This window comes from Hippopotamus amphibius, chromosome 11 (assembly GCF_030028045.1).
Source record: "Hippopotamus amphibius kiboko isolate mHipAmp2 chromosome 11, mHipAmp2.hap2, whole genome shotgun sequence".
Classification (NCBI taxonomy): domain Eukaryota; kingdom Metazoa; phylum Chordata; class Mammalia; order Artiodactyla; family Hippopotamidae; genus Hippopotamus; species Hippopotamus amphibius.
Window position 1 is genome coordinate 73736723 of NC_080196.1, and position 21874 is coordinate 73758596.

The 21874-nt window shown below is 45.5% G+C and overlaps 1 protein-coding gene across 4 annotated transcripts in view; it reads right to left on the reverse strand.

The window, feature by feature from the left end:
- TTC39C (tetratricopeptide repeat domain 39C) overlaps window positions 1-21515 on the reverse strand; it is a 99922-nt gene extending 78407 nt beyond the window's left edge. Inside the window, exon 1 of one of the 4 annotated variants that reach the window (XM_057698869.1) lies at window positions 20796-21515. In XM_057698869.1, coding sequence (XP_057554852.1) covers window positions 20796-20956 — 161 coding nt within the window. In that variant the 5' untranslated portion in view covers window positions 20957-21515. The remainder of the gene's footprint in view (window positions 1-20795) is intronic. The other 3 variants (XM_057698868.1, XM_057698866.1, XM_057698867.1) reach the window with 3 other exon arrangements.
- Between the last annotated feature and the right edge of the window lie 359 nt (window positions 21516-21874).

A 21874-nucleotide genomic window follows, 5' to 3' on the forward strand; every position in this document is an offset into this window, starting at 1 on the left:
AGTGGTCGTGAAAAACAATTTAATTCGGCCAAGCCTCAGTTTCCTCATCTGTAGAAGAGAAGGAAATGATAGTTCCTATCTCACAGGGTCATAGAGAGGACTGAGTAAGAACATGAGGCAAGGGCCTGGCACACCATAAGTTCTCATCAAGGTCTGTGATCCTTGTCATTATGGACTCAACTGCGTTGTCCTCCACCTGCCACCAATTCACATCTCGAAGTCCTAACACTCAGTGTGACTGGATTTGGAGACAGGGCTTTTAGGAAGTAATTAAGGTTAAATGAGGTTATGAAGTTTTGGTTGTCAAATCTAAAAGGACTGATGACCTTATAAGAAGAAGAACAGGTTCCTCTCGCCTCTTTCCCTCTCTCCTTGTACTCAGAGAAAAGGACATGGTGAGAAGGTGGCTATTTGCAAGCCAAGAAGAGAGCTCTCACCATAACCTGATCATGCTGGCACCCTAATCTTGGACTTTCAGCCTCCAGAACTGTGAGAAAATAAATTTCTGTTGTTTAAGCTCCCTAATCCGTGCTATTTTGCTATGCAGCCCTAGCAGATGAATACACCTATCTTTGTTTCCCTTCTCATGATGTGACTCCATTTAAATTAGATGCTGTCTGATCTTCCTCACCAGATTGGTACTTCTATGAGGGCAGGAAAAGGGTCTCTTTCTCCTAGGACCTACCATGGTGATTTGAACACAGTAGGTAGTCGATAAATGTCTAATTTATAAGTGAAAATAATGAGAGTTCAATTTTAAACAAACATTACCCTTCTAGAAGCTGGTGTTGAATTGTAAGAGCTAAATGTCATCACTAGACTTCCATTTGACTATTCACAGAACATGGATGTGTAGTATAGCAAGTGTCATTTTTTTGTTCTATTTTTACTGACCCCAAGCTGAGGCCCCACATGCAGGGAAGTCTCAATACTTAGTCTGAAGAATGAAAAGAGATAAAGTCTTTTCTCTTGACCTGATCTCAGGCACCTGCCTCCCACAGGTGCACTTCAATGCAAAATGCCACAGCCCTTTATGAGCTCCTTGAAGCACTGAGTTCACAATAGCAACCTTGCCACCAACTATACTTTACTACCATACATTTGTAATTTTGTATTTTAAAAGCATTGTATCCAGTGTCTAAGTGCTAAATGGATAATACACCAATGAACACTACACAGAATGTTCAATATATGCAAACTTTAAAACAAGTTAGAGATACCAATTCATAGTCTTATCTAATCTTCCCAGTGAGACAGTTTATCCAAGACCAGGCAATGCTACTTTGCAAGACCCCAGACAAATCTCCTATCACAATGGATCTGCACACTTGAAGAGTGACGGATGCATGACATGTACAGTAGGACCTACAGTAAAACTCATGTTTGAAAGCAAGGTTTATTTATGCATGATTTCCTGACTGGGCACCTACCACATGCCAGACATTAGGCTAGGTGCTGGGGATACAACAGTGAACAAATCAGACAATGTTCTTAATCTCAAGAAGCATAGTCTAGTAGAGGGAAATATTACATTAGGGAATGCAGGCAGTGCTCACTCTACACAGCAGTGCAGGATGCCAAAAAGGACCAAGCACTCTGAAACATGCAAAATGATCTTAATTATAAATGGAAAAAATTACAATTGTCCTGTGACCTTTACATTTTTTTTTTAATCAAAACTAAACCCACAGCGAACATCATACTCAATGGTGAAAGACTAAAAGCTTTTCCTCTAAGGTCAGTCACAAGATAAGAGAGCCCACTCTTACCACTTCTATTCAACACAGTACTAGAAGGCATTCAAGATATAAAGAAGTAAAATTATCTGCAGATGACATGACTATATACATATATATACACACACATACATATTTCTTTAAAACACCATTTAATAACTATTCAAAGTAAAAAAATCCAGCAAAGTTGCAGGATACAAAATCAACATATAAAAATCAGCTGCACTTCTATACACTAACAATGAACAATTCAAAAAGGAAATTAAGAAAACAATTCCATTTCCAATAGCATCAGAAAGAATAAAATAAATTTAACCAAGGAGGCAAAAGACTTACATACTGAAAAGCACAAACCATTGCTGAAAGAAATTAAAGACAGTGATAAATGGAAAGACATCCTGTATTCATGAATAAGATGACTTATTATTGTTAAAATGTCAACGCTACCTGAAGCTATCTATCTACAGATTACATGCAATCCCTATCAAAACCCCAATGACATTTTTTTTAAAAAACTTTAAAAATCCATCTTAAAAGTCATATGATATCTCAATGGACCCTGAACAGCCAAAATAATCTTGAAAACAAAGTTGGAAGTCCCATACTTTCTGATTTCAAAAGTTACTACAAAGCTACAGTAATCAAAACAGTGTGGTACTGGCATAAAGACAGACACAGACTAATGGAACAAAATAGAAAGCTCAGAAATTATATCTCACATACATGGGAAAGACAGTTTTTCAACAAATGGTGCTGGGAAAAACTGGATATCCACATGTAAAGGACTGAAGCTGGATTTTTACCTTAGCCCATATAATAAATTGACTCAAAATGAACCAAAGATCTAAATATAAGAGGAAACTACAAAACTCTTAGAGTAAAGCATAGGAGGAGAGCTTCATGACAGCAGACTTGGCAATAATTTCCTGGTTGTTACACCAAAAGCTCAGGAAACAACAACAGTAATAAATTGGATTATGTCAAAATTAAAACTTTTCTGTATTAAAGGACATTATTGACAACGTGAAAAGGCAATCCATGAAATGGGAGGAAATGTGTGTGAATCATATACTTTATAGGGGGTTAATATCCAGACTATATCAAGAACTCCTACAACTTAACAAAAAACACAAAAACTGGTAAAAGAGATGAGGCCAGCAAGATGGTAGAGAACAAGGACGTGAGCTCACCCCTTCTTACAAAAACACCAAATTCACAACTGCTGAACAACCATTGACCAAACAAAACAAAACAAAACCACGCTGGAACCTACCAAAAAAGATACCCTACACCCAAAGACAAAAAAGAAGCCACAATGAGATGGTAGGAGGGGCACGATCATTATAAAATCAAATCCCATACCTGCTGGGTAGGCAACCCACAATCTGGAAAACAACTACACCACAGAAGTTCTGTCACAGGACTGAAAATCCTGAGCTCCACGTCAGGCTTCCCAGACTGGGGGGGGGTCTGGCAATGGGTGGAGAAGCTCCTAGAGAATCTGGCTTTAAAGCCCAGCAGGGTTTGATTGCAGGAATTCCACAAGACTGGGAGAAACAGAAACTCCACTCTTTAAGGGTGCACACAAGGTCTAGTGTGCACCAGGACCCAGGGAAAAAAGCAGTGACCTCATAAGAGACTGGGTCAGACCTACCTGCTAGTACTGGAAGGTCTCCTGTGGAGGCAGGTGGTGGCTGTGGCTCACTGTAGGGGCAAAGACACTGGCAGTGGCAGCTCTGGCAAGTACTCATTGGCATGAGCCCTCCTGGAGTCCACCATTTCCTCTCCAAGACCTAGCCCCATCCAACAGCTTGTAGGCTCAAGCGCTGGGATGCCTCCGGCCAAACAACCAACAGGGCAGGAACATAGCCCCACCCATCAGCCAACAGGCTGCTTAAAGTCTTCTTGTGCATGACCCTGCCCACCAGAGGAACAAAGACCCAGCTCCACCCACCAGAGGGCAGGAACTAGGCCCTGCCATCAGGAAGCTTGCCCAAGCCTCTTAAACAGCCTCATCCACCAGAGGGCAGACAGCAGAAGCAAGAAGAACTACAACCCTGCAGCCTGAGGAGCAGACACAACAATTACAGAAAGTTAGACAAGATAAGATGGCAGAGGAATATGTCCCAGATGAAGGAACAAGATAAAACCCCAGAAGAACAACTAAGTGAAATGGAGATAGCCAACGTACCAGAAAAAGAATTCAAAGTAATGATAGTGAAGATGATCCAAGATCTTGGAAAAAGAATGGAGGCAAGGATTGAGAAGATACAAGGAATGTTTAACACAGACCTAGAAGAACTAAAGAACAGAGATGAACAATACAATAACTGAAATGAAAACTACACTAAAAGGAATCAATAGCAGAATAACTGAGGCAGAAGGACAAATAAGTGAGCTGGAAGACAGAATGGCAGAAATCACTGCCGTGCAACAGAATAATGAGGAGAAATGAAGACAATATGAGACCTCTGAGACAACATTAAATGCACCAACATTCGCATTATAGGGGTCCCAGAAGGAGAAGAGAGAGCGAAAGGACCTGAGAATATCTGAAAAGATAACAGCTTAAAACCTCCCTAACATGGGAAAGGAAACAGTCACCCAAGTCCAGGAAGCACAGAGAGTCCCAGGCAGGATAAACCCAAGGAGGAATACACCAAGACAAACCATAATCAAACTGTAATCAAAAATTAAAGACAAAAAATTTTAAGAAACTAAAAACAGAGCTACCATATGATCCAGCAAGCCCACTCCTGGGCATATATCTGAAGAAAAACATGGTTCAAAAGATACATGCATCCCAATGTTCACTGCAGCACTGTTTACAATAGCCAAGACATGGAAGCAACCTAAATGCCGATGAACAGATGAATGGATAAAGAAGATGTGGCACATATATACAATGGAATATTACTCAGCCATAAAAAAAAAAAAAATGAAATCATGCAATTTATAGCAACACGGATGGACCTGGAGATTACCATACGAAGTGAAGTAAGTCAGACAGAAGAATACAAATATCATCCGATATTGCTTATGCGGTATCTTTTTTAAAAAATGATACAAATGAACTTATTTACAAAAGAAAAACAGACCCAAAGACTTAGAGAAGGAACTTACATAACCGGGGGGGAGGGGGGGGAAGAGCCGGAGGAGGGATAGAAGGGGGATTTGGGATTGACATATACACACTACTATATTTAAAATAGATAACCAACAAGGACCTACTGTACAGCACAGGGAAATCTCAATTATTTTGTTATAACCTAAATGGGAAAAGAATTTGAAAAAGAATAGGTACATGCACATGTATAACTGAATCACTCTGCTGTACGCCTGAAATTAACACATTAACAACTACACTCCAATGTAAAATAAAAATTTTTTAAGATGTTTTTAAAACAGCAAATGAATAGGGGCTGCTCCAAAAAAGATATACAAATGACTAATAATCCCATGAAAAGATGCTCAACATCACTAATCATTAGGGAAATAAAAATCAAAACCACAATGAGATACCACTTCACACCATTAGGATGGCGAATCGAAAAAGAAAAAAATAAGTGTTGGTGAGGATGTGGAGACACTGGAACCCTTGTGCATTGCTGATGAGAATGCAAAATAGTGCTGCCACTATGGAAAACAATATAGCAGTTCCTCAAAAAATTAAAAATAGAATTATCATATGATCCAGCAATTCCACTCTGGGTATATACCTCCCAAAGTTGAACACAAGGTCTCAAAGAGACATATGTACACCCATGTTCATAGCAGCTTTATTCACAATAGCTAAAACATGGAAGCAACCCAAATGACCTCTGAAGACGAACGGATAAACAAAATGTGATACATACACACACACACTACGGATACTATCCTACCTTAAAAAGGAAGGAAATTCCAACACGTTATATCATGGATGAAACTTAAAAACATGCTAAGTGAATAAGCCAGTCACAAAAGGACAAATACTGTATGATTCCACTTATATGAGGTCCCTAGAGTCATCAAATCCAGGGCGACAAAGCTGAAGGGTGACTGCCAGGGACTGAGCAGAGGAAAAAAAGAAGAGTTGTTTAATGGATACAGAGTTTCAGTTTGCACAGATAAAGTTCTGGAGATAGATGGTAACAGCTGCGCAACAACATAACTGTACTTAATGCCACTGAACTATACTCTTAAAAATGGTTAAAATGGTAATTTTATCTTATTTCACAATTTAAAAATTTTAAAATGATTAAAATGGTAATTTTATCTTATTTCATAATTTAAAAATTTTACCTTGTTATGTCACAATTTAAAATTTTTTAAACTGTTATAAATACACAGGAAAACTAAAAATAGTAAAACTTACATTTACTTAGCAGCCTGTAACTAAAACATTAGAGACACTGAGCATTACGTGCTTTACTTCTCTGTAAAACATGAACCAAGAGTGTTTGAACAGCACTTGCTTTCTGTCATATAACTCATGATGCAGAGAGAGCATCTATGCTACTATGCTTTGGTGAATTGTCACGTTTCTTAGCAAGTTTAGATGAGCTTCCAACATTGTAGCCTTTGTGCTTTCAACATTGTGAAGTATTTCTGAGATTCCTTTAATATGAAGTTTTTACATATATCACCTCCTCTGGGACATCCTCATCTTTTTCCTTACAACCACCTTCCTCCCTTGTGTTGATAAGCTTGCCTCCACTGGGCACCCATGGGTGCACATGGGAGTCTCAAAAAGAGCGTCAGGGACAACAATCCCAGGTTAGCTACTCCTTCCATAACTCCATTCATATTTGATTCAAACTTCACTTCCAGCATCATCACCTTTTTCTCTGCTGCACTTTCATCTTTGTTGGTCAAATCCCTCTTGCAAACAGCCATTTTTGTAAAATGTCACGTGGGTTTATCACTATGAGACAGAGGCAACAACAATCTACTTTGCTGTCTGTGTGGGAACTGAATAAGAGACGTGCAGTGACCAATGACAGGCAGGCTCTGAAACAAATGATGTGACTGGCCGCTGATCATCACGTGCACCTGTTACATCCGTGGTGATGTGTGGGCTGAAGAGCTAGCAGCTTGTGTATAGTTACTCAGACTACATACACAGGTGAAACTGAAATGTGAACCGTGTTATTGGGGGACTGGTTATCTAACTAACCTCTGGTTAACTGAAATCCATGCATATTAGAACCAAGCAAAGCAAGGGCTATATGCGTATAATTACAAACTGAGGTAACAAGCCCAGAGGAAAGGAACATGATTCTTAGAGAATCTTCAAGAATCGTCACAAACTTGGTGGCTTAAAATAATAGAAACGTTTTCTCTCCCAGTTCTGGAGGCCAGAAATTCAAAAGTAGTTTCCTTGGGCTGAAACCAAGGTGTGCACAGGGCAGGGCTCATTCTCAAGGGTTCAGGGACGATCCATGCCTTGACTACTCCAGCTTCCAAGGACTGCCTGCATTCCTGGGCTTATGGCTGCCTTTACTGCAACATTAAAGCCTAACATCTTCAAATCTCCTCTCTCTCCTCTGTTTTCACGTTTTCGTAACAGTCTTCTCCATGTACATAAAATCCCCCTCCACCTCCCTCTTACAAGGATATGTGAGATTGCATCTATCCAATCCAGGAGGACTAGCTATCAACCCAGATAATCCAGGGTAATCTCCCCATCTCAAAGCCTGTAACTTAATCACATCTGCAAAGAACCTTTTTTTGGCCGTCTAAGGTAACACTCAGTGGTTCCAGGGATTAAGATATGGATGTCTTTTGGAGGACCATTCTTCAGCCTGCCACTGAGGCCATGAAAGGGTTCTTAGCAGAGGCAATATAATTAGCTGTGAAAAGGTCATTGTGGTGGGAGTGGAGGAGGGACAGAGAGGATAAGAGGAAGCCAGCTGGGCTCTGCAATCGTCCAAGGAGAGGTGGCTTGGACGAGGTGGTGGTGGTGGTGGTGGTGGTGGTGAAGAGAAGTGAATGGGCTCAAGAGATGCTCAGGAAGGAAAACTGGCAGACGCAGAAGACAAGTGCCAAAGGACTTTAGAGACTTCTGGAGCCTATAACCTTGTTTCAAGCGGTGCCACTCACTGAGCTTGGGAGCACCAGAAGAGCAGATGTGCAGGAGACCATGAGGCTAAACAAGTAACCTGCAAGAATGCTGGGCGATGCCAAGCAGCACAACAACAGGATTCTTTGCAGAGGAAGCAGAGGACACAGCATACGCTCTGGGGCTGGGGCCAGATCTCCCACTCACAATCTTTTTAACTTGGGTTCAGTAAGGCTTCGTTTCGTCACGAGCAAAGGGACAGTGATAATACTTATCGTCAGGGCTGCTGAGAGAACTGGGATTAAGGGTAAAGTACAAGTCACAGCCTGTGTTAACAGTGAGCACTGATCACCCACTTGATGACCATTCACCGCCGTTCTCTGCCTGAGCAGTAATGCAAAGACCAAGTCAGCTGTGTGATTACAAGACTGTAATACTTCTTTATTCTGATTCCTCTCTAGCTTTGCTAATTCATATTCATTTACTGCTGAAGCCTGATGCTCATTTAAAGTTACTGATCTACTCTGAAAATAACTCTTTGGGCTTAATTAAGTCAATTTTTTTCTACGGTTTTTCTAATGGTCACTAATGTGTATCAAATATCTCCTTAACTCCTCAGGGTTTAGTTCCTTCTGTATCTTAAATCATACAGATAGATAATCAACTCAATCCTCTCCCGTCTACGTTAACAGCAGGTGGAACCAGCAATGATAAGCAACCTCAAGAGAGATCATCCAACCCACTTATTATCGACACGCTAAAATGCCTTTCAACCAACCCTTCAACAAGGCTTATTTTTTAAGTAACAAAATTGATCGTGTTTTCGTTAATTTTCTTATCTTTAAATTATCACAGCGTTCCTTTATTACGGATGGCAGTAATCCACAAACTGCATGAACACTTTGAGGATTAAACACACTTTGCTGTTCAGACAAGCAATTCAAACACTAAATTATCTAGAGAATCACTTAGAAATTTCAGGAGATTTCTCTATTTTTCAGTTAAAAAGGCATTTCAAAATAAAACTAGAGACTTATTCTTCATAATAAAATTTTAGTAAACTAGTGCTCAGTAAACAACTCTGGACTTCGTAAGAAAATGTCTCTCACCAAAGCACTTTTATTTTCCTTTAGTTTTCAGTGGAGCACAGGGCAGGAAAATTTCATTTGGGTTTAGTTCATTATTCATAAGTTTCCTTAAGTATAAACTTAGACTTGAACAGAATAGCTCCTTGATGAGGTTTTGTTTTACTTTGAGCTAAAACAACATTCTTCTATCAAGAGAAAAGCTCACCATTTCAAGTTAGTCTCAACTACTCTCTCTCATATGCCCAGCTCAGATCCAAGATGCCACACAAGAGATACAAAAACCACTCAAACCATTCTGTCATTTCTTGCTATTTTTACACTGGTAATTTCTCAAGAATAAGAACCCATAGGAATTTCACCACAGCAGGTCCTGACATTTGGCTAAACTACTTTAGACAGCTGTTTCCACTCTCCCATGGCCCTCCCCTCCTTTTTTCCCTGTGATATTTCAAAAGGAGTAATTTCCAGCTCAATTTGTAATTTTAATAATTCAAGATAATGAGTGTCTCATCAATCATCAATACAGAAAGAACCAAAAAACTTGTGGATGGGGACTTCCCTGGTAGCGCAGTGGTTAAGAATCCACCTGCCAATGCAGGGAACACGGGTTCAATCCCTGGTTCGGGAAGATCCCACATGCCGCGGAGCAACTAAGCACGTGCACCACCATTACTGAGCCTGCGTGCTAGGGACCACGAGCCACAACTACTTAGCCTGCGAGCCACAACTACTGAGCCCATGTGCTGCAACTACTGAAGACCACCTGCCTAGAGCCCGTGCTCCACAACAAGAGAAGCCACAGCAATAAGCCCACACACCGTAACAAACAGTCCCTGCTCACCGCAACTAGAGAAAGCCCACGTGCAGCAAAGACCCAATGCAGCCAAAAAAACACACACACACACAAAAAAAACGAAACACAGAAAACAAACAAACAAAACTTGTGGATGCCTGTGGTTGAGAACTAGAACAAATGGCACTCCAGATACAAACTTTTTAATTAATTTATTGGCTGTGTTGGGTCTTCATTGCTGCGCAGGGGCATTCTCTACTGGCAAGCAGGGGCTACTCTTCATTGTGGTATGCAGGCTCCTCATTGTGGTGGCTTGTCTTGTTGCAGAGCATGGGCTCTAGGTGCGTGGGCTTCAGTAGTTGTGGCACATGGGCTCAACAGTTGTGGCTCACAGGCTTAGTTACTCTGCGGCATGTGGTATCTTCCTGGGGCAGGGATCGAACCTGTGTCCCCTGCCTTGGCAGGAGGATTCTTAACCACTGCGCCACCTCGGAAGTCCACCAGATATAAACTTTAGTGTTCTTTTCTGAGCAATTAAGTTGTTGCAAACCTTGCCATTGGTTGGGAGATGGCCAATTTCTCCAACAACTGCAGTCCTACAAAAGCCAACCTAATTGTGCCTTGCGTAGTTCAAGAGTCACGACATCAGGCAAGTACGTAACTGATGGATTCAACATGCTTCTTTATTTTAGACCCCAGTAAAGTTGAGGGTGAGCATGACTTACACGACACAAAGATGCCAAGTTCCTTTTTGCTCCAGAGATGAGTTGACCATGCATAACCAGAGATTTTGCAATTCACTATTCAAAACATGGGGGGCAGCTGAGGCCAGCTGAGGGGATGGTCACAGATGTTGAAAGAAAAAAATGAGGGGGCAAAAGCACTTGAAGCCTGGACAATGATTCATTATCCTGGAAGCAGTCCCAAAGCGTCCATATAATATGGATTTCTACTTAATCCAATTGCTTCTCAAAAAGCAAATTTCTGTCATTTAGTAAATTCAACTTGGATTCAGATACAAAATGTCATTTTCCCTCATTTTCTGTCCAGTTAGAATGGTACCAAAAATTTTACTTGTGATAGAGATGAAGTGATACAAACATTTAAAGATCTATTTATCTGGTGAATGGTTCACATCACAGAGGTAAAACCTGAAGGAGGGGTGCTGTAGCCATGAGGTGAGAAAATGAATTCCAAAGCAAAAGGCATCTACCTAGATAAGGAGGCCAAAGTGGGAAGAACAGCAAATGATGCTTATTAGCCATGGAACCCAGAAACAGCAGCCTCACACTCAGGTGCACGCTGTTCTAGAAAAGCCCCACCCAGAAAGAATACGGTGGTGCAATCAAGCATGTGCAGAACAGGCTGAGCGAACAGGTACTGTGGGACGCAGCTGATGGCATGGTTGAGGGTGGGACCAGGGCAAGCTCTGTGTACCTGTGTACCGAGGCACCCTACCAGGGATTAAACTGTGGTGGCGGGGGGGGGGGGGGGGTCCTACTAGTTGCTTCTAAGTACAATAGTCCAGAAAATCAATGTGCAACACCCTGCCCTATTTTCTCCCAGTTTAGAAGAATCACTTTTGTGGTCCCTATGGCTCTGTAACTTGGGGGAAGCGCATCCTGATTCCTGAGGATTTGGCCCCTTTTGTGTGTGAGTGACTTATCTTAGCAAAAAGTTTGCTCCCTTCTTGGGAAGGACGTGGACTAGTTTACACCCTGAGATTCAAAGTGAGGAAGACCTGGGCAGGACGCTAGGGAATGAGGCCTCTCAGGTGAAGTCAAATGAGGCTGGAAAGACACAGGTCCTGCAAGCTGGCTCCACCATGAGAATGAAGAAGGGAAGGGGTCCCAGTGGTTCTCCACCTCCCTGGAGGGGGACAGAAGAACCTGTGCCGACATTCCTTCCTGGGGCTGTCTGGGCCCTAGAAGCAGCCGTGTGTGACCTGGAAAAGCTGACGTTTAGAAGCAGAAACTAGTGGGGCCAACACTGGGGGACCCGTACCCTGCACTCTGCCCTTGCACCCAGGGTCACAGACACGCTGGGGGCACTGCCTCCTTCAGCATGTGCCCTCTAAGGTAGCCCTGCCAGCCTGGGCTTGCCTCCCCTTGCTGTCAGCGGGGAGACCCAGCCCCGTGCTGCTCCCAGCGGCCCCAGGATTCCAGCTGCAGGGACTGAACCTTGTCTTGAGCCCTACACCCCAAGCCCAGTACCTCTCAATGGAGGGGGCTTAGAAAGCTGTGGAGGCCGTTTTGGGGTGACAATGACAGTAGCGGAATAGGCCAAGGACTCCAGACATCTTCAATGTGCAAGAGTCCCAAGTATCACCCCATGTCTTACACAATCTCTGAACGTCTGAAATCCACGTGCGTGAAACTGTTTTCCATTATTTGGTTCTAAAATCCACCTCCATTGACTCAGAAGCACAAAATCATTCTGTCCTTGTTTAAATATACCCTTTAACAAGATTTGTTCACAATTCTAGAAAACTATGTCACCAACAGCCACACTGCTTGTGGCATCTTAGCTGCCAAAACACCACAGCTACACTAACCTGTGTTTGTAGCTATCACATGCCAGAATTTCACAGGGATATTGAAAGCTAACTTAAATATATTTAAAGCCAAAGTGTTAAAGACCCATGCAATATTGGATACCAAGGATTTTCATTAATAAATTTCATTTTTGCCAATCACTATCAATAATCTGTAGCACACTGAAATTTACATTATGAGAACTGCACACAGATTTTATTTATTTTGGGTTTCTTATTTTTCTAGCTTGCTCTGATACCATCCTTAGGGGTCACACACCTCCTGCCCACCTCTCCCACCCCAACTTCCCTATAAACTTCTTTCCAATTCATCCTCCAATCCTAGAAATCTATTAAAGGCTCTGGTCTCCAAAGTACTTCGTTTGGGGAGGGATTTAAAGATGGGAGACGCGTTTTCTGAGACACTCTGTCAGTGCACACCCCATGTCTTAACCCAGGGAATTAATTATGCTGACACTAGCCTGACACAGGTGGCCTGGCTCGTTGTAAAAATGTCATGCTTCCTCATTTTCTCCACGTCAACAGTCTGTGGTTGGCCCTGGCATATTACCCTATTTCAGTGAAGGCTGTTTCCCCACTTTCTCTTTACACAGAAAAGAGTGGCCTGCTGCTTCTTTTATATCAAGTGCACTGACTCTCACTTTTCTACTATGGAATGGCTTCTGATCATCTCAAATCCAACTTTATTCATTATTCCCAGGTGCAAATACCTAACTACTTCATCTCCTGACGAAGGTGTGCTGAGGGTTTACATTTTGAAATACATGTAATTTTGTATTATGAATTTCTTTGAGCTTCTTTATGATACCACTTGCGCATTCTACTGACTTTCAGACATTGTATGTGTGGGCAGGTCATTTCATCTGTCAATTTCATTTTAGGATCACAAAAGGGGAATTACAAAAATTATTATGTCTGTTACAAAAAGAGAGCATTACATCTAAGAGCGTCGAGAGCCACCCATCTGGAAAGTTTCCCCTCCCAGCCTCAAGTTCTCCCAGAGACCAGTTCTTCCTGAATTTCAGGACAGGGATTGTGGAGTCGGAAAGCTAAGACTCCTGCCTTCCCATGCCAGAGATATGAGTGACACTGCACGTCATGCTGCCCCCACCCAGGGTAGCACAGAGTGCTGGGGGTGGCTGATGGGAGAAGTGAAGGGCCGGCCAGCAAGGGTGGGCCTCTACCTGACCAGAGACAACATGGAGCAGAGGACAGCTCGAAGAGCTACGATGCCTGGAGTTACACCTGCCCAGGCCGGGTGCAGCTGAGACCCGTGGCCACTTCAGAAGCAGGAGACCTCATCGGAGCCTCCTCTTTCCCTTTGATGGCACCTGTCAAGACTAGCATGTGCTCAGTGGCAGCTCTGCTCCACACTGCCCCACACTAAGCACTGGGCAGCCTGAATGCACCAAAGGGAAGAGGCTGAGAAGCCAGACAGTAGTCCTGCTACCTGCGTATGAGAAGCAGAGCATCAGGTCAGGGGGTGCTTGGTGCCCCTCCACTGGGTCCAGACATGCCCACTATACATAAGTTTGCAGGAATCAAGGCTCCTAAAGCGTGCTGCCCTTGGGCTGCACATGCAAATAAAGGGGCACTGACGACCATAAAATCTCTTGGACCCCACATTACTGTAGCGACCTCAGGGAGGTCAGGAACATGCAACGAGAAGTCCACCCATCTTGGCCCTCTCAACCAGGCAGGCAGCTGTGCAAACAATGACTGTACACCACAGTGCTGGATAAAGGGGCAGAAGGATGCTGCAGGAGCACCACCACCTTCTCAGGGAAATCTGGGCTGTGTCTTGAATGACCAGTCAGAACTAGTTAGATAACGAAAAATTCTCCAGCACCACTAACAAGGAAGGGACCTAGGAAGAGGCAGGATGGAGGCAGACAAGAAGACAGGCCAGATCAGAGCACATCTTTGCCCAGCCGAGACCTCAGACTTCATCTTGAAGCCAGTTTCTAAAGGATCCCAAAGCTCTTCTAAAGCATCTATGAGCCACAAAGCATCTAAAGCTTGGGTGACACACTCCCTGCGGACAGACCTCTCTGGTGGTTTACCGGGTTGTCTGTAGGTGTCAGAGTGTGGTTTGCAGATTTCTGGGGAAACTCACCCCAAAATGACATTAGCAGCACACAGGTAAACTTCTCGTAGTGTAAGAGTTACAGAAGTGAGATAGTGTAGCGCGGTGGTTAAACACTCAGGCTCTGCAGCCAGACACCCTGGGTTCAAATCCAGCTCCCCCACTTACTGTGAAATCTTGGGCAGGTCATCCAATGTCACTGTGATTCCCCCCCTCCCCCTGTAAGAGGGAGCTGACAAGAGCACCCCTCACAGAGCTGCGGGGAGGATAAAGTGAGTATGAACACACGGAGCGTGCTCATGTGTGGCCTGGCACAAAGAAAATATCGCCTAGTATTTACCACTACGTGCTTATTCTGACATATCTTTGGAAAAATAAGTCATCTAAATCAGTGATTTCACAGATATTACAGCTTCGGACAACTGTTGAAGTGACTCTTTCTACAGCAGATTTAAAGCTATTGAGCAATGCAATGCCTGCTCGAAGCAGGGACACACTTCTCACCGTTGTGTCCTGCACACGGTGGACCTTCTCTAAGGGCTACGCTCTGTCATAATGGACCGTTTTCCTGTAAGACAAGAGTAACTCCCTGTTGTATATCTATTTCTTGTGTTCTGAAATTCTTGAGCAAAAAGGAAGAGATGGAGAAAGCAACCTTAGCTAAAGGGAAAAGGGTGGAAATGGCCAACCAGCAACCACCCTTACACACGAAGAAGAGCCCCGTCTTCACATCAGACGTCAGAAGTCATTTACAAGGTCTAGACGGCAAATTTACAAACAGCTTTCCAGAACATGTGTCTGTAACTATGTATGGCGACAAATGTTAACTAGACTTACTGTGGTGATCACTGCACCATATATAGAAACATCACATCCTGATGCTGTACACCTGAAACTAAGATGCTGCATGTCAACTATACCTCAAAACACATGCACGCCAAGACACACCTGTTCAGAAACTGGGATGCATCTCTCTGAATAACAAGACTTTAAGTGGTGACTAGATCTCCAGGTTAGCCCACAATGGTCTATGTGATCCCACGTTGGACCTATGCTACCAGCTGAACAGCATACTACAAATTTAAGGGACAGAGTAAGTGGTGGAAAAAGTCTAAGACAGAGATGAGTTCCTCCCCGGGCAGCCCCAACCCCTTGCACGGGCAGAGGTGGTGCTAAACAGTTTTGAAATAACAGCCATCTACTTTCTGTGCTTCTCTTATCCTCTCTCCTCTCCTGGAGTCCTCAGCCTGGGCCCCTTCAAATTCCCCCTGCTCTCGCTGGGCGAGGAGGAGGACGACCCTGGCAGAGGAGACTGGGGTGTGAAAATGGGATTTGAGAAGCTAAAAAGTCTGTGCAAAAGGTCTAACCCCTGAAACGATGTGTTTGGGGTGCAGAGGGGGTTTCACGTAACTAGAGGAGACAGTGCCTCGCGCCACCCCCACGTCCCACAGTACAGGTGCTCACTTTTTTCTGATAATTTCCTGTATAAACTCATCTGTTATTCTACAGGCAGCTGCAGTTTTTTAAAAATCCCAATGAAGTCAAATGAATCTTTAATTGGGATCTTTTCAGACACTGCAATAGTTGGAGGAAAAAAAAAAGTCAGCCTTTCAACAAATGCACCACTGAGTTGAGGAGGCTGGGAAAGGACAGCAGCTGAGTCTCCTCCCTCCCGCCAGTTCCCTACACCACTTCTCCCCTTCCTGCATGTCTGCACCTATGGACTCTCCAGGGACACTGGCAGCGAGGCCCGGGCCCCCTGCTCCGGAAGCAGCCAGATCATGAGAAAACGCGGGCGGCCTGCATGTTCTCCTTGGTGTCCCGAGCACCTGACACAGTGCCGGGCACACAACAGGCTCGGATACCTACTGGCTCAGATCCCTCACACAAGCCTTTAGAGTTTTTCCAGGGAGAATGATGGTTTGTACCAGGGGTCATCAAACTCCTTCTGTAAGGAGCCAGAGAGTCAATATTTTAGGTTCTGCAGGCTGTAGGCTCTGCATAGCTATTCATTTCTTCACAGAGAAGATACAGAACCAAGTGAGCCTGGCTGTGTCCCAATAAAACTTTATTTACAAAACCAGCCGGTCACCTTTGGCCCAAGGGGCCTAGTCTGCAATCCCGGGATCACACTGAGCCATCTCTACGGTAAGACCGGCACCATACTCAACATCTCACAAATAAGGCCACATCACACAGCTTGGTCATATGTGCCAAAATCTGCAGTAAACAATTTAGGATCCGTACATTCATTTTAAACACACACACACTACTTACCATGAATTTTTCTTGCTTTTAATACATTTTTGCCATTGTTATACTTTAAAAAAGGGGAAAAGACAAACATCACAATTCATAACAGCGCCTATGCACTAACTCTGTCGAGCCCTCATTATGCATATCCGTCATGAGCGATCACTTTACCCGTTATACGCTTTTCCTTTGAGTTGACCGTGATCAAACAGGCCTTGTAATTACATAATATCTACAGCCAGAAAGCGGCAGTCGTGTTGGCAGGGGCAAACACTGCGCATGTTTTAGGGTCAGTTAAAGCAGGCGATGGAGCTGGCGACCTCAAGGGGAGCAGAGACCGTAAACGCCAGGACTGTGAAATAAGAACCACAAAGCTCTTTGGGCCAGGAGCTCCAAATGTCTCCTGTCTCCTCAGAGCTCAGTGTTTCACCTCTACCAGTCCTCCAATTAAAAAAGTAGTCTCAAGCCCAAAAGAGAAAAAGATGATGACATTAGGATCCTGAGGCCCAAGGAACCAGGTGTTAATTACAGATGTGAAGGCCACGCTGTGCAAGATGAGGGTCACTGGAGAGCATGGGTTAACTAAACACCCGGAAAGGCAGAGCTGACTCATAGGAAACACAGACCAACCAGCACATCTGAGAAGAAAACAAGTACAGAAAGACCATCCGATGTGACAACCTAATAACACTGATCAGCTGGCAGCTCTTACCCTTCTCCAGATGCCACTTCACATCTCTCTCCTAGAATTCCGTTTCAAACCACCTCCACTCACATTCTCCTCCTCCCCTCCCCCAACCCAACTCCTCCTTCAACTCACTCACTTCCACCCCATCATGGCACTCAGCATCAGTTCCTCTGCAAAATTTTCCTTCAAGCTGGGCTACACGTTGCTTCTCTCCAGTCCTACACGCTACATCTCCCAGCCTCCCCACCAGCCAATCTTACCTGCACCTCAGCACCTGAAAATCTAGTGCCTATCTTGTGCACGTAACCACAGCCTATTTTATCATGAGCCTGAGTACCTACAGGTCTGTGTGTCACACATGTGAACATCAGTTAAGAGTGAGTGTGTGTACGTGTGTGGGAGGGGGAGTGAGAACTGCTGAATGAGAGCACTGAGCCCTCAGACCAACATGAGGAATGTGACTTCAGGTGGTCAGGATCACGAACTCACAAAGCTATAGCCTTAAAGCAGCACCAGCCTGTCCCAACCTCTGGGAACACATCTTCAAGTGCATGATGGGGTCTGAGCATCAACAACAGGGTAGCTTGTTACACTATTACTATAGTTACAACAGAAGTGGCAGCTACATTTTGAAATCCCAACTATGGAGTGTCATATCTCAAGGGAAAGCCTCTACTGTGCATATATTTTTAATTCCTATACATACAATATCTGAACTACACAATCCCGGCTTGCCAATGATTCAGAATGGCCTTCATGATCATCTTTTTCTACGAAGTAACCATTTCTCATTAGGTAGCTGTTGGTGAAACTTTTAGCATCCTAGTAATGTGGCAAGATAAAGTGACCTTCTTGCTTTAATTTTCTTAAAGTGTTATTACCCGAGACACAATGTTTCTACTGTTAAACCATAAAAATAGGAATGTTTACTAGCATGGGAAGGAAGGGTGGTGACAAAAGATAATCTAATTGTTCTCGCTTCTGTAGATAAACTGAGCTAGAGGTATTCCTCAAACACTTCTGAAATCACTGCCGGGTCTTCTAGCAGGCCACTCTGGAACTGGAAGAGAAGTGTCCCTATGCATAATAGGACTTAAATCTTTCAAATGCATTATGTGAGGCTAACTTTACATAGAAAGGCTACCTGCATTCAGGACATTGTCTCCTACTCAAACTATGCCATCAAGAAGAAAGCACAACAGTGGGGAAGACATCACGTACAAAAGCTAGTTAGTGTTTACTGAGTGCTTACATGGTGCCAGCTACCATGGATTTTTGTAATTCTAACCACCACCCTATGGTGTGCACGATTCCCATTTTATAGGCAAGTAAGCAAACTGAGAAACCGAAGTCAGCAGCTACACAAGCGCCAAAACTAGGATGGCAGCCCTGGTTGCTGGAAAGCTCATAGGGTAATGCTACCGCTATCCACTCCTGAAAAAGTTTAAGTTGCTGGAAAACAAGGTCATAGAGCAAATTACGAAATAGAATCAATTAGGCGGGACAGGCAGAATAGTTCAATGAAAACAGCCCTGGATTTAAAACCACAGTGCTTGTGACCTGGTCCACGCTAAACACTGAGACTTAAGTGCCTTGTTACAACACAGTCATGATAAAATACACCTCACTCTTTTGTTGTCACTAGAATAGTGAGGATATAAGGCAATGTGCCTGGCACTGTGCTTGGCAAAGAGATACAGTATCTTGTTCCTTTATCCTTGGTTCTCATTTCAAAATATGAGCAGACAGCTACAGCTCCTAGCTATACAGTGTAAATCCTCCCTGGACATCTCCTCCTCCCCTCACCCCCCAACACCCACAGTGAAACACCTTTCAAGGTGCATCCTTCCACCTTTGCTGTGAGAAGAGCTTCCCTATCACTCATAATCTGCCCTCTAGCAACAGTGCATAGAGTTGTCTAGGTTATGCAAAATGAGTTCTTTCATACTTTCAACATATGGAAATCATGAGGCAGCAATTTAAGTACATTAAAGCAGTTTAGAGGTGGGGAAAGATCATTAAAATAAGTAACAGAACATTTCAAAGTAAGTATTGAACTATGCAAGTATGTCTTTAAAAAGTCAAATCACAGTAAGTGAAACTTTTTTCATGAAATACATTCTCAGATGGCTAAAAAAAACTACACGAGAGATTGAGAGACAAGTAAGTCTTTCAAATCTATCCTCTGGAAATCCTTGATGAAACTCTGGCGTGAAATCAGACGTGTATGCTTTAAAAATAAAATGTTCTGAATAAAGCCAAGAAGCTTCCATTTGCAGATGGAAAAAAAAACTGATTTAAAAGTAAAATGTCTTAATGAAAAGTTTATAGTTGTGAGATACTTGCTTTGCCATTAAGCATGTGGAAGCTCCCACTGGTAGAAACCACCATTCTTTTTAAGTCTGAAAACTTCAGGCATCCGTATCCCACCCCCTCTCCTCTCATTTGCGTACAGACCGTGGCTCTCAATCACAGCTGCACAAGGGGTCCTCTCATTCCTACCAAACCACCGGCTCTAAAGAAGTGCAGCAACTGGCCCTTAAACATTTACAGGGAAGCTGCTAACCAACATCCTCGAGTCCTGTCAACACGAAAAGGGCAAATCACAAACTTGCTTCCTAAACCAGAAAGCAGATGCTTCTGATCCCCAAACAAATTGAAGGCTCCTCCCACACCCACGAGAAAGCTACCAGGTTTCAGTTCTTTTGCTTCATTTTTTAAAAGACGAATAAAAATATTAACTGAACACACGTTTGCTCCCTCCCACTCTTACGTATATTTAAAATCCCTCCATTTTCTTCTACCTTTAAGTTAGAGAAATGCATCATAAATACGCTCGATTGAAAGGCATTAGCAACTCATTGTGGCTACTGAGTTTTAGAAGAAAGGCAGACAAAGGTGAGTGAGCAGAGTTCGGCTGATTTTTTTTTTTTTTAATTCCTGCACGGCCAGGCAGTTATGCATATCTGTTTTCAAACAAGGAAAGCATTTGGAATGCACAAGGATGCAAAGTAACGCGAGGCACAAGAAACAGGCACGATGCAGCTGGTGTGGTCCGTGTCACAAAGGCAGCACGGGCAGCACGCTAGCCGGAGTCACAACCCTGCAAGTCCCGGGCTCGCTGCTGCCTCAAATCGCATCCGGTCCCAGGTCTCAAAGCCAACCGGCTCCGGACCCCGCGGGGACGGAGGGGGGGGAAGCGGGGAAGACGACCCATGAGAGAGAGAATCGCACAAACACCGGGCGCCCCTCTTGCAGGGCGAGGCCGGGAGAAAGTGAGGGGAGACAGCCGGAGCCGGGAGGACACGCGGCGGGTCCCGCGGAGGGAAAGGACCACGGAGCACGAGTGGGGGCGGAAGGGGAGATGTGGCAAAGGCGCAGAGGCGCCGGCTGCAGATCAGGCCCAGGAACGCGACGCGAGGAGCGGGGACAGGGCCAGGGATCAGTGACCGGCGGGAGGGGGAGGGGGCTCCTGGGACGGGCCGCAGAGCGAAGCGCGCCAGCCGGCCCCGAGGTGCGCGTGCCGGGGCGGGGGAGCGGGCCGCGCCACTCACCTGTATTGTTTGAAAAGCTGGTCCGACTCCCTAAAGCCGTTGTTGAGCAGCATGTTGATGCCGGCGAGGGCCAGCTCCGCGTCCTGCAGGGGCGCCGCCGCCGCCGCCGCCGCGTCTCCATCGTCCCGCCGCCGCGGCCGCTGCTGCTCCGAGCCAGCCATGGGCGCGCGGGGCTCTGCGCGGGGCCGGGGCGAGGTGGGGCGGCAGCCGCTGCGGTTCCCGCGCGCGCCCGGAGCCCGGCTCTACCTGCCCGGAGCGCGGCGGAGCGGGCGCGGGGGAGGGGCGCGGCGGGCCGGCGGGCGGGGCGCGGAGGGAGGAGCCGGGGCCCGGCTGCAGCGCGGCGGGGGACGTGGGCGCCCGGGCCGCCGCCTCCCGCCGCCGCGGGGATTACTCAGCAGCCGCCCGGCCGCCCGCCTCCCTCCGAGGCGCCCGGCTCGCGCGGCCACCGAAGCGGAATCCGTTTCCGGGTGTCTCCACCACCGCGGAGCTGGGGCCGAGCCCCTGCCGCCCCCGCTTCCTGCAGCCCCCGCGCGCCGCCCGGGCCCTGGCCCTCACCCCGCGCGCCAAGCTGCTCAGACACGCGCGAGGCTCCTAGGCCCGGTCCTTGACCCCCCACCCCCCCTCCTCCTCCAAAAGGGCCGGACCCGGGAGTCGCAGGGAAGCTGGAGAGGGCGGGCGGGTTCAGACAGCTACGTGGGAACTCCGCCCGGGCCGCGGCGGGAGCACGCGGCGCTTCGGCCTCCAGCACCTGAAACCCCACGCAGGTGGCGCGCGCCCCCAACTTTATCCGCACCCTGGGGCCGCCCACTAGCTCGCGGCAGCCAATCCCCGAGGAGGTGGGCGGCGGGGGCGGGGACCCGAGCACCTGTCCGACAGCTACCCCGAGCCCAGCGTTGAAGGACTGGAGGGGCTAGCTCCTGGGTCCGGGCACCCACCCTCTCCGGCCCGCCACCCACATTTGCGCGAAGGGGAAGAAGACAAATGGAGGCCCAAATGGCATATACCTAAATATTTGACTTATAAATTAAGCTGTTCGTGTGCCTTCTACTCTCACCCTGACAATTATACTTTCATACCAG